Genomic DNA, 17,897 nt, shown 5'->3' with positions numbered 1-17,897 from the left:
AATTGGTTGAGATAAACTCTTAGCAGAATAAAAAGATTATATGGGCTCTATTTTCAATTATGTTAGTACCAGGTAAAAATATACTGATGAAATATCTGAAAATACAACATTAATTAAAATGCTTTTACTTCGCAATGGACTATAGAATATAACTCGATTCTCTTTTAAAACGCCGCGAGCCTGTTGATCCAACAAGTTGAAAAAAACAAATTATAATTAAAAGATAACAATTTCGTTTTCGAGATTAATTTTGCGTGAAATACAATTGTGAAACATAAAAAATATGATTCTTAATTATGCATATTTGTAAATTTAAATACGCTATCCTAGTATTTCTTGACAAATAATTGTGAGGCAATTAACTTGATATCATTTATTTTGACTATAACTGAACATATGTACATAAAGATTATACGCTTTGTAAAAGATCATTTGGGTAGGAAAAGTCATTCAAAACGGACAGGAGAAATCCAAGATTAAATATGGATAAAAATTATAAAATAAAGAAATGTCACTAAAACCTATTAATTTTGATATTGTAGTCCAAGTTCTATAAATAAAACATCAACAACATCTTATAAATATCCCACTGCTGGGCTAACGCCTCATCTCCCTTTCGAGGATAAGGTTTGGAACATATTCTACCACACTGTTTTAATGCAGGTTGGTGGAATACACATGTGGCAGAATTTCTATTAAACTAGACACATGAAGGTTTCCACATAATGTTTTCCTTCACCGCCGAGCACGAGATGAATTATAAACACAAATTAAGCATGAATATTCAATGGTGCTTGCATGGGTTTGAACCCGCAATCATAGGTTAAGATTTACGCGTTCTAACCACTGGGCCATCTTGGCTATATAAATTCGTAAAGTTTTAATTCCATACGTCAATAAAAATAGGGAAACTGGACTTTTTAACACTCCAACTTTCTAGTGTAACTGAAGCGTAAAAAGGGATTTTTCTTCAGCCTTTAATTAAAACCGTGTCGTCAGTATCATTTTCAAAGTCAAAGCTCAAACTAGGCTTCGGATAGCAAGCTTCTACGCTCTAATGTTTAACCGTCGTGTTTGTCTTCACGTAACTACCAAACTACGTAACTACCTAACTGGTTACTTTTTACTCTAGCTTGTTTCACTAATAACAAGCATCAAAGCTTAGAGCTCGTTGCTTTACCTTCTATTTTTCATAATATAATCTAGTTCGAACGGATTTATCTTTAGATAAAGCAAACGGGAACACGGGTTTATTTTTTTTAATTGCGGATTTAAAAAAAGAACTAAATAAAATTTACAATATCAGAAAATCTATATTAGTCTGTCTGTCGTCTGTCACGACCAAACCGCTGAACCGATGAAATTTGATTTGAAGCAAGCTTGAACTCAAAAAAGGACATATGTTACTTTACACCCTAAAACACGAGCGATGACGCGGACGACTACTACTCACCAATATTTTTCAATATGTAATTTTTTAAGTCTGAAATGTTATGTATTATTAGTATATATAGTTGACACTCAGGATCGTGTTTAACAAAGCTAGTTCTGGGAAACTATCTCGGATAAAATAACCCAACAGCAAATAACGTTGTTAACAATAACAAAAACTGTAAAATAGAAACTATTATGCTTCTTCCGAGTATTACTGTCATTTATTTACTACTGTGATTTATACTATTTATATTTATAATGACTAGGATTATTAAAAAATCTTTAAGTATTTATTTTATCTAAAAGTAACTGTGTTTGTTTTTCATGTCAGATTGACATCTAATATGTTTCCAAGGTAGGATATAGAATACATTTTTACCCAAAACATCATCAGTACGAATATTTAATTGTATGTTTTATTCAATCTTTAAATTGCAGTAATTTAACGATTGACTAAAATATACTAAGTATATTAATTTAGTATAATGTGTATTAACCTCTTCATCATTCATAATTTTTTATTTAATACCATTCCTTGTACGAATAAGCTTATTGAAATTTAAATAATTATGAAATCGAAGATCATTTTACGACATAAAAAATATTCGATTGCAAAAAGCGTCAGAAACACGAGCTTGTAAATTATAAAAACAAGAACAGACAAAGTTAGGCGCTAGTTCGAGCACGGTGTCACTCGCAGGGCGCCGCGAGCGAACTGCTATGCAGAAATATTAAGCCATTTTCTACATAGAACGTATAAAAACCGACTTTTACAGGGCCCCGATGAAATGTGAAAACACACTTTTAGGCTGGTCTATTGTCAAGTCCATAAGAGCTTACATTTAGTAGGTCTCGGTCTCAGTACTTTAAATATGTAGATGACAAAGAAAAACGAGATGTATATTTAAAGCTGTTCACATCTTACCAAGATTATTACAAAATTGTGACGAAGGATCATTTCGTAACATAACTCGTATGTAATGTGCATAATAAGTAATTAGTTGCTCAGAGTTTATTCGAAAATCGATACTAAACTGTCATAATTTCCAATGTAATTACAGCGGAACGTTAAAATTATTTATTAAATTAATTAAATATTTCTAGCTCAATCAGTTTCGAACCGAAATAAGGTCAACAGAGTGCAGCAAATCGATGCGCATAAGACACATCCGGGCAAAATGTTAAGGCACTAAAAAGGGATATATTTCATATGAGTTTTCACGCTGTATGCTTTTGGATATCGTCCAAAATATTTATCTGTGAAAAACTTCTTGTGTGCTCTACAACTCGCATTCGAACGCCCACGTTGATGCCATTATAACAACTCTGATAACGAGAACTCATCTTTATTTGAAAGTGATAGCGATCAAAATTGTTTGCACGTATTTTTATCTTATATATTTGCAATGTTACTCAGTGTACAGCAATGTCGCGTATTTACATTCTGTTCTGTGGGAAGCATATTCCGAAATCTATGAGCGTTGTAGAGAACGTTTGTCTTATACGTAAGGCGAAGGCTGTTGTTGGTATGTGAAGTAAATTTAAATTTACTTTATTATTTCTGTAGAATTTACGAACTAAGGTTGTTTTTATTTATTAAATAATTTCTGAACAACCATCGGTCATGCCAAAGAATAATGAAGACTGTAGATAATTTTGAAGATGAAACAATGCAAAATTATGTATCAAAGACTCTATTTTGTTTTCTTTCCTTAATTTATGGGATGAATCGTACAAAGAAAGATCAGGCACATAACTTACAGCTTTACGTCCTTTCGGAGACACGTTAATAATGCTACCAGTTTTATAAACTATGGGAATTTATTGACTTCCATTACTCCCAATAACTATTCATTTGTAAACTAAATTCGATTATTTCAGCTCAAACAATTTTTATTTTTTTTTTTATTAGCGCTTCACGTACAATTTTGCATACGTTGCATAGGATCAGAAGTTTGCATTGTATTCAATATTTTGCTTATTTCGTGGTTTATTTTTCCAATCGTATATTTCTTAATTTATCCATACTAATATTATAAATGCGAAAGCAAGTCAGTCTGTATGTCTTTCAGTCTTGCTTTCACGCCACAACTACTGGGCCGATTTAAATTTGGTATTCATATAGTCTAGAGCCCGAGAGAGGGCATAGATTACGTTTTAATTGGAAAAAAAAGTGTTCTAAACAAAGAGGTCGTACATAAATGTAATACTTAAGTATTTTATATAAATAACCTACTTAGAGGGTATCCGGTCTAGGGTCCAGCACCCACAGTATTTGGGTCCATAAGAATATTAGCCCCTAACATCGCCAACCTGTCGCCAACTTTGGATACTAAGATGCTAAGGCCTGACTTCAAACCAAACAAGACTGTAATACGTATCTCTATTTTGCGGCAAAATATTTGATTAGTGGGTGACACCTACCCAGAAGGCCTTGCACAAAGCCTTACCAAGTATAATTGTTATGTTATGTTATGCAAAAGCAACGTCCCATAATATTGTATAGACTAAAAGGTGTAATGTATTATGTTTTGATTAAGAGGTTTCTAAATAGCTTAAATTGAGAAATACAAATTAAGATTTATCATCCTTTAATTTTATTTACGACTATCAGTGTACCGCGAGTTCGTGCGCGTTTGGATTTAACAACAAAAATATTGTTCGGTTTTCAGATTTTACTATTTTTTTTGTAGGTAGCTTTTGTCATATTAAATAGTTAATAGAAATAATTATTAAATGAAAGTAGCCTAAGTTACTCCTTATTGCATCACCTATCTGCCAATGAATTTCCCGTCAAAATTGGTCCAGCCATTTCAGAGATTAACCGGAACTGACAGACATAATTACACACAAGCATTTAATTCGAACTGGTTATTTTAATATTACAAACACACTCCAATTTTATTATACCTACGTATAAATAATTTTTATTGGCCTTAAGATGACAATTTGGATACTAACAATTAAGAATCTAAATTGAGTCACTCTTTATCAAAAATCAGAGATTTTCTATTTAATACTACATTGTATTTAAGTAGGAATGAAACTGTTAGTACAATAATTACACAACCAAATTCGTATTGTTTAGTATGTAGTATAAGTGATCATAATAATAATAGAATGGCAGACTGTCATTATGCCGAATACCAACTCCGTAATAGTCATTTCTGCTTATTGCGTTAATGTAATAGGGTTTGATTAAATAAACTTGCAAGTTAATTCAATCTCTTTTTGTAACTTAATAAGGTGCATTTTTATTTAGCATACCTTTAATAGTAAACGGTCGATTTCATATGAAGCGACTAGAATTTAGTAAATATCTTACAATTCGATCTAGATTGTTTTGTTATATCAGTAGTCTAAGATCTAAGACAATATTTAGATTCTAAATGTTTCCTAGTTAAGAAAACTATCTAGTATAGTATAGATGACATCTGTTCACAACCTCCGTGGTCAGGGATCGATTCTCAAAATTGGATTGGGTTGGTAGTAGCCGACTTTAGGTATATAGGTTGCAAAGGTAATTCCTTTCTGATTTCTTTAGTATGGAGCGTGACATGAATAATTATAATGAAAAATTATAAAACGAATTAAATTAATTCTGGACTTTGAACGCATAATCTTCAACCAAAGTCGTCATATTCAACCTGCTGTGCTATTTTGGTTATAGATGATTATTACTTAAATGTATATTTAAATAAATATGAGACAACATCACATACATTACTCTGATCCCAATGTAAGTAGCTGAAGTACTTGTGTTGTGGAAATCAGAAGTAACGACGGTACCACAAACACCCAGACCCAAGACAACATAGAAAACTAATGGTAATCTACATCGACTCGGCCGGGAATCGAACCCAGGATCTCAGAGTAGCGTATCCATGAAAACCGGTGTACACACCACTCGACCATGGAGGTCGTGAATTTAGATTTGGTTGTTATCATTTTGCCTAATCGTTCCAAGAAGAAAAGATCTAATCTTTCGAAATAGAATGGATTTTGGGATAAATATTGATAATGTACTTTATATGATAGATATATTGAGCTATATTCAAATAAAACACGCCTGCCTCAAACATCTCATTTAAAACCATCATTGTCTTGAAGGTGCTTGAAAGCTCAGAAGCCGAAAAATATTTTACATTTTGGGTGGGAAATAAAAACGTTTGATGTTCCTGATGTTGTTCATATAATACTCGTGTTAGTACCCCTTAAATAATCTCATTTCTTAAACCGATTTTTGAAAATATGGTTCTAATCATCATCATTAGTTTCTTCTATTTACTTATAGTTTTTTGGGACGGCAGTTTTCTTTTGCACTTCAAGACAAAATAATTACACGCTTCTAGGATTCGTTGCGTTGCTTACTCATAATACTATACTTTTCTTCGAAATGTTTGTATCTATATCGAATAAATCATAAGAAAATATAATTCTTTTTGATTCCTTATTTATTTCGTTACAGTAGAAATAAGGTAATATTAATAAAGTCCAGAGAAATTCATCGACTGCGTTGCGTAGAGAGCGGCGTTCATCAAAGAGATTGAGCGATCCATATTCCAGTCCGACATAACCAATCTCGACGTGGCTCGTATATTTCGACCGCTTAAATAATAATAAAGAATATTTCATTTTAATTTGATATAAAATATTCAAATGAATATTTATTTAATTAAATTCTACAGCCGACTTTATTTAGACTTGTGATATCGAATGAAAAGTATTTTTATTGCTTCAAAGACGCAATCCGAACATATTTTATCACAATATCGAGTTATCGCTGATAGAATTTTATAGTATGGAATTTTTATAGCACGCAACATTCCAAGGAATCTTATAAAAGTAAAGTAGCTACGCAACATAAATTAAAACTTTGATTAGGTTTGTAATTTTCGAAATCGAATTATAAACTCAAAAGTCGGCTTTGCCTACACTTTCATAGTGTCATCTCTACATATAGCATAATAACATTGGAGTGTCTGCTTGTATTAAAATAGCCCTTTTTACTCAATGCATATGCATGTATTCACGGTACATGTACCAAAAATAACTTTTTTTTTAATAGTTTTCGTCTGTCTGTCTATCTGTCTGTTTGTTCCGGCTTATCTCGGGAACCGCTTGACTGATTTTGAAGGGACTTTCACGGGCAACTAACTGATATAATAAGGAACTTAGGTTACAAGTCTTTTTTGTTAAATTCAAATGCGTACAAGGTCGCGTGCACAGCAAGTTATATACAATACTTGAAATAATTCAACGAAAACAGTGTTATTATTGAATCGAATGAAGTATAGATATTATAGATTTAGTTTTTCAATTCAACTTAAGAACAAAGTCAGATTTAATATCAATTATTTTACATATTAGTGCACTCTCCTGAATAATTCGTTAGCCTTATAAAGGGTATGAAGAAAATGTATTTCAGAAATCCTCTTCAAAGCCAGGTATGTTTTTTTGATTGGACAAAGAATCAAATGTGTCATTTAATCTCTTCTTTCTGCTGATCCTGCTTTGATCGGAATGAAAACAATTGAATTGGAAAACTGCAATTTTGCACTTCTGACCCATATGAAATATTTCTTGGCAAAGCCGAGTTTTTCATTGACGCCTCATATTTTAGTTTAAGCTTTGACGTTTTTTATCGATTGGCAACATTTTTGTTAAAATATATTTTGTAATGATTTACAATACGTACGTTTAAATATTATTATTAGCACGATCGTTTAATCAATTTTATATCAGCTGGCCGAACGCAAGCCTACCAATTTCTATCTAGACTCCGCTACATGCTACTTAGAATTTTTTTAACCCTTAACATTCCCCGTAAGAATGTACTCTATAAAAAAATACGTAAGTGACTGGGAGAATCGCTGAATATTTTGATTTTCTTGTTTTAAATTTCATTCTAAACAAATAAAAATAAATTTAATAAAGGATAATCAAAATTAAAAATTCTATATTCAAATAAAGTCATAAATGCACTTTAATGATATGTTGTAAATTAAATGTCAAATTATCAACCATTTAGAAAGTATGTTCTACCGCGAAGAACCGACCAGCATATTTTCCTATAGAGTATGTCAATATAGTACTATTAAATTTACATATATCCTAACTAGATATCAAAAAATATATAGTGAATGTTTTTTATCATTATTATAATCTTTTAGGAGTATTGAGTAATGCGACTTATTTATCAGAATATTGACAGGAGCTTTAATTTTTTAATAGATCAAGTTAAAATATAATTTTCATTATGAATAATGCGGTATGCTACATTTTGTAATCCACATGTAAGTCGTCGTGAACATATGGACTGAAAATATACATAAATCAATAAAATAATATACATTATAATTGAAAAAGAAAATGATTTTTCACGTGCTTAATTTGATTCGGAGGGAAGGAAATCATGTGTGAAATGAAATTCTGCCAGATTATGGCAGGATTATTAACCCATTGCGGAGCTTTGTTGAATCAGTTCTATATCGTCTAAATATAAGTGAACGTAGGCCTCTGCGGAGACGAGAACATTTCCAGGATAATACTGAGTAAACATTATAAATTTAACTTGCAACAAAAGCGGTATACTACGGCGAATTATTTCCAACAATTTCAATATCTTTAAAGATACCATCAATGAATACGAAAAATTAAGATTATTAATATTTCATATACATTCAACTTTAAAGAACATAATAACGTTATCCATGCAATTGAGAGTCGTATTTTAATATGAATAAAGTACAAATTCAAATAATGTAATATTTAATCAAAAGTTGTTACATTTAAGTAATAAGCGTAAAGGTTTATTAAGACTATGTACGTTATTGAATTTGGATATTAAGTGAACCATTTTCATTATTATTATTCAAACAAAAGTATTATTACTACTAAAATAACAAATAATATTTATGGTAACGTAAATAGGCTTACGTTATTTAAAAGTCTAGATATGTACTTACTATGACTATACTATTATTATGAATGTGAAAGTAACTCTGTCTGTCTGTGTGTTGCTCTTTCTTGGCTTAATCATTAACCAATTTTGATTATATTCGGTATGAAACACGCTTGAACTCCAAGCGCGGACATAGGCTTTTTATAACTTATATCCTGAACAACGCAACAACATCAACATATAATATTATATGAGATCATACTTTCAATTATCTTATCTAGATTATGTTAAAAAACTGAAATTACGTAAGTTATGACTTTGGGTATTTGTAAAATCGTTTCTTAGTTTTATGTATTGGATAATCTTGATAAAATTCAATGGCCAGTTTAGTAAGAAACAAATAAACTATATATACATTTTTTAATACATCACAATTCATTGATAAACAGACAATTAAAATACATTAAATGTTGTTTTATTTCATAATCATCCGACAACACCAAAACTTCGAATATCACTATATTTCGAAATAAAATTAGTTCTTATTTACAAATCTTTACTAAAAAAGTAATATGAAAAAAATATGCAAACTATCTCCATGTACATAAAATTCACGGTGAGTAACATGATCCGGAAAATGCAGACCCTCGTTTAAGGAAATGTTTCAGTTCTTCAATGGGCTCCGGGTAACCGATTGTAATGTCTGGGACTCGCAGGTGGGTCGAGAGAGCAAATTCATTTAGTTGAAATCGTATGCGGTACCAAAGTCAGATACGCCTTGTAATTGAATTGAATACTAAAAGTACGTAAAATATATACGCAGTAATTTCATACATATATACAGGTAAAAATTTCAACGCGATTATAATATCGGTAATGTCATAGTATCATGTATAGGAAACAAAAGCTCGTAAACTTTTCTTTACCAGATAACAGCTTTATATATTAAGGACATTATTATTATCTTTGCCTAGAGGGCAGGACAGTATGAGCCGAGATGGCCCAGTGGTTTGAACACGTGCATCTTAACCGATGATTTCGGGTTCGAACCCAGGCAAGTACATAAATATAATGGATATGTGCTTAATTTGTGTTTATAATTCATCTCGCGCTCGGCGGTGAAGGAAAACATCGTGATGAAACCTGCATGTGTCTAATTTCATTGAAATTTTGCCACATGTGCATTCCACCAACCCGCATTGGAACAGCGTGGTGGAATATGTTCTAAAGGTCTCCTTAATGGGAGAGGAGGCCATTAGCCTAGCAGTGGGAAATTTACAGGCTGTTACTTTTTTTTTGTAGAGGACAGAAATTGCGATTCAACGGGAAAATGCTGCTAGCATTCTCATTGTCACCATTGGCATTGTCACCATTGGCATTGTCACCATTGGCATTGTCACCATTCCAAGTGGTCAAGATATCTTCTTCTTTTACGTATGCTTCAATACTGAAGGTCGTGCTTGTCCTGAAATGCTTTTACTGATGTGTCGACTAGCTTCCTCCACACCACTCTATTCTCGTCCGTGGCTATTCTCAGGGCAGTCGGAATATTGAGTACCGTTATATTTTGAATATGGTCGGACCAGCGGGTGATCTCCACGTGATTTTCACGTGATCTCTTGCCTTCGATTTTCCCTACTACAACCAGTTTATCCAGACTGTCTGGTTGTCTCCTGGCAATATGACCAAAATATCCTAGAGACAAATTATCTTCAGTTGTTCGAGAAAAAGAAGAGAAAAAGAAGGTCAAGATATTATACAGTAACTATTTTTAATTCGAATTTGTATATATTTAACGACTTAATGTTACTAATTCTTAAGGAGAAAATTGGTAGTTTGTTTCAAATTTCTACAATGTCAGATGACAAAATTACTAGTGTTAAAAAATGTTCAGACGTACATGTGTTTTTTCACAATAAACATACCATCTCATATGTCAATTTTTATTACATCCATAAAGTAGTAAAGATTAACTTACTACGCACAGGTATTCGATTCTAAAATAAAATATTGAAAGTAGTAATTATTTCCAACCGATCCATATTATAACAGTGTGTTAAAATAAGTTCCGTTTATTCAAAAACAGCTTTGCCCAACAAATTTGCCCTCACATCTTTTATCTTTAATATCAACTACATAGCTAATCTATACTTATAATAAATCTGTAGGGAGGTCAATTCTGTACATGAAATAATTTTCCAAAATAACTATCAGGGGGTGATCAGGGGTCGATACTGATGGCAAAAATGCAATCAGTTCAATTTTTGTCTGTCTGTCTGTCTGTCCGTATAACCGTTATAGAAACAAAAACTACTCGACGGATTTTAACGAAACTTGGTACAATTATTTTTCATACTCCTGAGCTGGTTATAGAATACTTTTATCATTTTCATCACGTTAAAATCAAAAGGAGCAGAGCAGTGAAGGGAAATGTTGGGAAAACTGTAGAAATTACTCCCTATTTTAAGCTTCCGTCGCGTGTACACCCTTAATGGTTAAAGGTACACAGAAATCATGTATTACGGAAATGAATTCCTTAAAATTATATAAAAAATATCCAATGACAGCTTATGTCTATCTTTTACGGTTGACTCACAATTACATGTGACACTCCCAATAGCTTAGTACTTCGAAGCTTTCTGATTATATTTGTCTATTCCTACGTTTATAACACTCTCAGTCATCCTAAATTAAAAAAGTTAACAGTATTTACTATTCCATATTCAAGAATAATAGAAATCGGTATAGAAACACCAAAGTTATACATGAAATACGCTAATAATAAAGCTATCGCACGTGAATACTAAATCTATACTGCTATATAGATCTCTAGAGTCTGTCTGTACACTTATTTTTTGTTGTAATTCGTCATAAATGTTCTTTTTATGATTGACTGACATAATTTTTACCATTTTTGTAATTTTTGTCTAGAACAGCTGCACCGATGTTTATAAAAATTGGTATACAGGAAATCATGTGCTTGCGCAAATCATAGGCTATCTATATATACAAAAGTGGATGTGTTTGTATTATGAAAATTGGTATATATATCTATTGTTTTATGAAGAAAGTGATTATGCTATCCCCGTTGATGTAACTCGCCACCAGGTGGCGCTGTGATATAAAGATTTCTATACCGTTCAACCGATTGTCATGAAAATATTAAACGTACAAGTATTTTTTTTATGGAGAAAGTGAGTATTTCATCCGTAACATTAAAAATAACCAACAGATGGCCCACGATGAAGTATCACGATGCACTTCTATAATTATGAAATATTAAAAAGAAAATTAAATAAAATCTATTCAAAAAGCATACAAACTAACTTGATTTCCGTCATATGTCAATAAACATAAAATAATCACAACAATAATAATTGTCATTTTAAAATAATTATGAGTGATTGAAAAAGTGATTAGCTGTCTGATTATAAGAAAGTAAACGATAATCATAATTGGTAAGTATACTCATAACTCCAAGAACAATGAATCTTCAGTATGAAATGTAAACGTAAGACAAATAACAAAAAAAAAATACTTATTTAAATAAATAGAAACCACCATGCCATTGAAGAAACAACAGATCGGAACATCAACAAATATATGCGCAGCGTCATCCAAAAAAGCTACGGAAACAACACAATAACAAGAAATACGTATAGAAGCAAATAGAATCCGAATTTCTACTTTGAGAGCTGCCAAAACAATTAGTCGACGTAATGATCAAGTTTCAGATCTTCGAACAAGCATCTTCATCAAGAGATACTGAAAAACCTGACGAGCGAGCCCAACGACTGGATGATTAATATAGAGTAAGTCAAGAACTAGAACCAATCTCAATAAATCAGCCTTGAATTACCATATAGGTTATGATAACTAGATGCATCCCGATGTGATAATTGGTTCAATGAATATAGTATGCCCATTGTCACGCTATGATGTTTAAAATAAACTGTTGGTATGTGCTACTCCACTGGCAAAATGTATTTACGACAACTGGTTGAACCACCAGAATCTCTTCTTACCTACGTTATTGGAACTACTAAGGAGTCTCAATATTTCCTTCAGTATATTATAAATTACAATTCATGCTTTCAAATGACATCATTTGGAGCAACAAATATTGTACAATACAATAATTTCGCGTCTACGTTTAAAGTGTATCATATTCACTTCTTCCAGTATCTAAATAAAATCCCCAGTTTCTGGACCTTTCTTTAATGGACAACGTAGAAAAAGTTAAAACTGTTCTAGAAGGTGAAACAACAAATTATTCAAAGTCATTATCAATGCAGAGAGAACGCCAATGAATGCAGAGCATGAAAGGCGTTTTAATGCTCCCATAGCTCCTGAACTCACAGCTGTAATTGTTGTTGCTGTAATTAGTACAGAAATTAAAAAACGAGGTAATGTTATCACTAAGCTACACAAAAACAATCAAGGTGTCGCTGAAACACATCAATCGCATTCGATTATTACGATTATTACGATTATACAATTCTGTTTCTGCGAGCAGATGATGGACATCATTTCGGACTGTACCAAAATAATCTCACGACAGGCTCTTCGTACAGATCTTCGTACAGTGGAAGTCCAAAACATATGATGCTTTGACGTACTTTCGAAAGTATTGAGAAGATTGTAAATGTACTGGATTAAAGAGGACGTGTTGGTGTTATGCAAACTTTTACAAGCTATAGAAATTTAATTAATATTTTCATCGTACCAACTTTACATCGAGATTATACCATCAAAAATAATCTCATAAATCATAATAATGCCCAGCGAAGCGGGCGGGTATAGCTAATAATAAAGTTAGAATTATATAATAAAAAAATCTCACAGCATCTCTATCAACAACAAACAAACACTAGACTGTTCCAAGTTCAATCTTGTGCTATTTCCAATAAGTTGAACGCGAAGTTCTAATAGCATTGAAAACTTACAGCCATGAGTGTTTCATAAAGTCAATGTATACTCTAAATGTAGACTCGTGCGGGAAATATTGACTGTGTTTGAAAACTGAGTATTTACTGTTAAGTGTATGCTTTTAGGATTTGTAACACTTTACATTATATAAACGTGGAAGCTGTCGAATAGGAAATGTACTATTATGAAACGTCAATTATGATCAAACGTTTAATTTGTGTTAGTTTGTGGGCTGTAATTAATTTCTTTATATAAAAATATATAATACAGAGTTAACAAGGCAATATGTAAAAGTAGGAGCATCTAGATTTGCGGATTTTTGGGCTTATTTCACAAGGCTTGTAAAAATATCATTAGGAAACCTACATTTCAGCTTGATTGTTTAAACTCCAAAATATTTATTTCATAAGGGAGAAAAGGTTTTTGTCCACTATTAGAACGTTGATACGCCGTTTCTTACTTTATAACACGTATTTCACATATGCGTTTACCATGTATCATATACATACTCATAATGTTCTTCTTCTCATTATAAACATAAGTTATGTCCACAGAAATTACCCGTAACATTTGGTTGAAATTTACATCTTCTAACGAATGTCAGTGGGCAACTAGAAAGTTTTGATTGTAATCATAAACAATAAAAACAGCGAGCGTCCGTAGAGAATTAAGAAAAAAAAACTGTAAATAGTGGAAATAACAAAAGGAAGCCGTATGTTCATTAACTTGTATGAACTTCAATATACAGATACAGTTTTTGAATTAGCCGTGAGTTATAAGGAAAAGCAAAGTACGCTGTAATAACAGTAACGGGACCGATATTGATGATACCTTAAACATCGAAATTTCATTTTTTCTTAATCGAGGAGTACTTCATTCAGAATTAAAAAAAAACTCACCTATATTATAATACTGTTTCAAAGCGTCTGTAGGAACAAATTCTGTAAAGTAATGACGTATGAAAAAGTTTTCATCGCGCAGTCATATTCGCAAAGTAATGTTCCAATTTTACTTTATTTTTTCTCAATTGGACGCCACGGGTCTATAGAACTAGCGTGTATTTGTTTAAGTGTTCTATAATGAAAAGATAGTGAATAATAATGTATTTCTGAGTTTTATAACAAAACACTTCGAGTAAAAGATAATATTGGAAGATTTATTTTTATAACTGTTTTGAAAGAAGTATGTACCTTGAATATAATATTAATATAATATTTTATAATAATCGATTTCTATATTATTTCATCAGATAGTAGAGAAACAGACACGGATACTACGAGTAACATCTAAACGTCAGCGCTTCTCTAGAAGCTAATACCCTTGAGTCTCTGATGATTGCTTCAGCTAGCTTGTTTCAAACAAGGTGAAAATATCTTACCATCCAGCAAATCCTGAATTGCTTCTGAGAATATTCGCTAGGGTTAACATCCTTTATACAGAGTGATTTTAAATGTTTTAACTGTTTTGGAATTGATTAAAATAGAACATAACATTTGCTTTATACACTTAATCATTAAACTCAACACAACATTTTAGTTCCCGTAGTGTTGATTGCTTGTGACCTGTTGGTTTAATTGGTGTGGTCTTGCCCACTAGATGTTGATTACATAAAGAGCCACTTGACTACGCAGCGCATTGGAATTGACCCTAGGATTACTTAAAGGTCCATTTCAAAGTGCCGAATATTTGGACGTTTTGGGATACTAGTTTAACTACTGGAAATTTTTAAAAACATTAACATAAATTCATTCATATCTTTTTGTAAGATTAGCTTCATGGGCAAAGTTAAAAAAACGATGGAATCTTATTAAATAAACGACCCTGTCCTATGAAGTGTACATGAAAATTACTTCTTGTTTTAATACTAGTAATATTACTGATTCAAAAAAGCGTTATAAATTATATATTTAGGAATAACCTTCAAAATGTATTAAAAAAAAACAATAGGACAATTAACAAAGTGACAATCAGTTTTTATTCTAATAAACAAAACATAAAGTTAACATATGGAACAAAATAATCACCAACTAAATAACAAAAATTGACTTACTCATTACTCGTCTTACAACTACCCACTTTAAACACTAATAAAAATAACACTTGAGCGATGTTTCCTCGTCGACCGACAAACGACCAATGAATCTTCGACAGGGTTGAGCGCTAGTTTTATACCCTTGATCTTGGATGTTCCTTACTCGGCCTCTCCTGACTGTGGTTCGTCCTCGACCACATTCCTGAAGGGTTCTTCCGAGGAAGTCTCTCTTGCTTGATCACCTTCGTGATCCTTGTCTTCAAGCATAGACGGTCCAGCTATAGCGCTCTGGTCACTGTCATGTAGACTTTCTGGTGGCAGAGAGTCATTGTTGTTATCTGAAAGATATTGTTTGTATTAGTTCAGATAACAAACGTCAAAACCACATTAATAAAGCAAGAAAAGCGAGACAAACACAAACAGAACAGTGAATAATGAAAGTAAAGATGTAAAATCGTCGGCGTCCCGACCATTTTATATCCTTAACGTATATTGCCAATCGTGGGCAAATAACGCCACTTGCGTTATTTTTACCAACTGACGTGATTGACGACCAACGCGACTAACGCCGGTGCGACTAACGCAGCTGACGACTAACGTCAGTGGCGACTAGCGCCGGTGCGACTAACGCAATTGACGACTAACGTCAGTAGCGACTAACGCTGGTGCGACTAACGCAATTGACGACTAACGTCAGTAGCGACTAACGCCGGTGCGACTAACGCAATTGACGACTAACGTCAGTAGCGACTAACGCCGGTGCGACTAACGCAATTGACGACTAACGTCAGTGGTGATCAGTGAGGGTGCAGCTAGGCCCCCCACAGGGCAGCAGATCCACAAGATGCCTTATGCGTCTCGGTGAATGACATCAAGCATCACCCCTCACAACTGCACCTGGAAGCAATCACCAAAACAACGAAAGAGCAAAGCAACAGAAAAGTTTGAGAGGCTTACCATCGAAAAACATGGCGCAAGTCTCGGGGCACCATTCCCCTTTCCATGGGATAATGTATTGGGCGGCGGCTTGAGTCGATTTTCCCTTGCTACCGCTGAGCAACTTTAATTCATAACGCCCCTCTGGTAAGACCTTTGTGACTCGATACGGGCCCCGCATTCCAGGATCAAGTTTGCCTGTCGATTGCGAATATTTTATGACGAAGACTAGATCGTCAACAGCGTATGTCCGTGGCTTATGTCTTGACTGGTTTGCTAAAGAATTTTGGTTTTCTTGATTCTTTCGTAGGAGTTCAGCAGCACGGTTCCTGTTGTCTTCTCTCAGACTCTCTCGATTGTTCATGGGGCTACTTACGGCAACATCTCGTACTAGAGAGTGTATGACTGGAGTTGTTGTGGCTTCTGTACCTATCATAAGACTTATTGGGGAAGTTTGAGTGGTCTTCTGCTTTGTAATATTCAAGACCAACTGGAGCTTCCAGAGAGTTTTAGACCACGAGGCATTTCGATGGCCTACTTCGATGCGTAACATGTTTAGGACCGTCCGTACGTACCGTTCCACTTGTCCGTTAGAGCTATGCATTTCTGGTGTTATGTAATGCAAATCGGCCCCCAGTTCAGATACCCATTGAACGAAACTTTTGGCTTCGAACATTCGGCCTCGGTCGGTAACTAGTAGCTTTGGAACGCCAAAGAGTGAGATAGCCCGTGTCATTACCTTTTGGAGTTCACTGGCATCCTGACGATACATCGGGTATAATAAACAGAACTTGGTAAAGGAGTCTACCAATATCAACACGAATTTGTAACCCTCAGATGCTGGTAATGGCCCAAGCGCGTCTATATGCACGGTGTCGAATGGAGTACTTGGCTTAGGCCAGGACGCTATGTTCTGAAGTGGAGCCCTTGGTACCCGTTTCTTTGATATACAGACCAAGCAATGTGCTATGTATTTCTTCACAAATTGCCGGAGATTAGGGAACCAAAAATGTTTCAGGATAAGATGCAAAGTTTTATCAGCACTGATGTGTAGGTGTTCATCATGGAAGATCCGCAACAAGCTCAAACGATGGCCCTTCGGGATGTAGCACAAGAGGCGCGGTTCTTTCCCGACACCTGTATATTTATAGTACAGTAGTTCATTACGTATGACGTAACGATCCGTATCCAACTGACCTTCTAACACTTTTTGCATTAAATCCCTAGTTTCGCAATCAGCCGCTTGCGCGATCTGTGCCCAATTGCGAGGGTTAGATACCTGATTAACTGTTGCTACTGGGTTCCTGCTTAGGTAGTCGGCATGTTGCAACATGACTCCTTTACGGTATTCCATGGTGAAGTGGAAATCCTGCAGGTATATCCACCAGCGAGCCACACGAGGGAGAAGATCCTTCTTGCTTTGGGTCGATTTGAGAGCATTGCAGTCCGTTACGATCTTAAACTGGATGCCTACAAGGTAATGGCGGAAGTGCTGCAAGGCCTTAACAACCGCTAATGTTTCCAATTCATAGCTGTGGTACTTACTCTCAGCTCCCTGTGTGACCTTGCTGAAATACGCTACGACATGCCTACTGCCATCAGGATGTGTCTGCATAAGCACGGCCCCATAGCCTGCACTGCTCGCGTCGGTGTGGACTTCGG

General features: G+C 33.9%; 1 protein-coding gene across 1 annotated transcript; it reads right to left on the bottom strand.

Annotated features, from left to right (window-relative positions):
* Positions 1-15,252: 15,252 nt before the first annotated feature.
* On the bottom strand, positions 15,253-16,658 carry LOC124532649. The gene is made up of 2 exons (XM_047107677.1): positions 16,257-16,658; positions 15,253-15,637 (listed from the first exon to the last, which is right to left on the bottom strand). Exons 1-2 carry the CDS (start codon positions 16,597-16,599, stop codon positions 15,459-15,461), a joined length of 522 nt encoding a protein of 173 aa, XP_046963633.1. The 5' UTR covers positions 16,600-16,658; the 3' UTR covers positions 15,253-15,458.
* Positions 16,659-17,897: the final 1,239 nt, after the last annotated feature.

Source organism: Vanessa cardui, chromosome 9 (genome assembly GCF_905220365.1).
Source record: "Vanessa cardui chromosome 9, ilVanCard2.1, whole genome shotgun sequence".
NCBI lineage: Eukaryota > Metazoa > Arthropoda > Insecta > Lepidoptera > Nymphalidae > Vanessa > Vanessa cardui.
The sequence above is the reverse complement of the archived record's forward strand: the minus strand, read 5'-3'. Positions and strand labels throughout refer to the sequence as shown.

Excerpts from the sequence above, each read along its gene's own strand:
- LOC124532649 (XM_047107677.1), bottom strand. The coding sequence starts at position 16,599 with ATGAACAATCGAGAGAGTCTGAGAGAAGACAACAGGAACCGTGCTGCT. Across the intron at positions 15,638-16,256 it reads TTGCGCCATGTTTTTCGATG|ATAACAACAATGACTCTCTG; the intron begins GTAAGCCTCTCA and ends AATATCTTTCAG.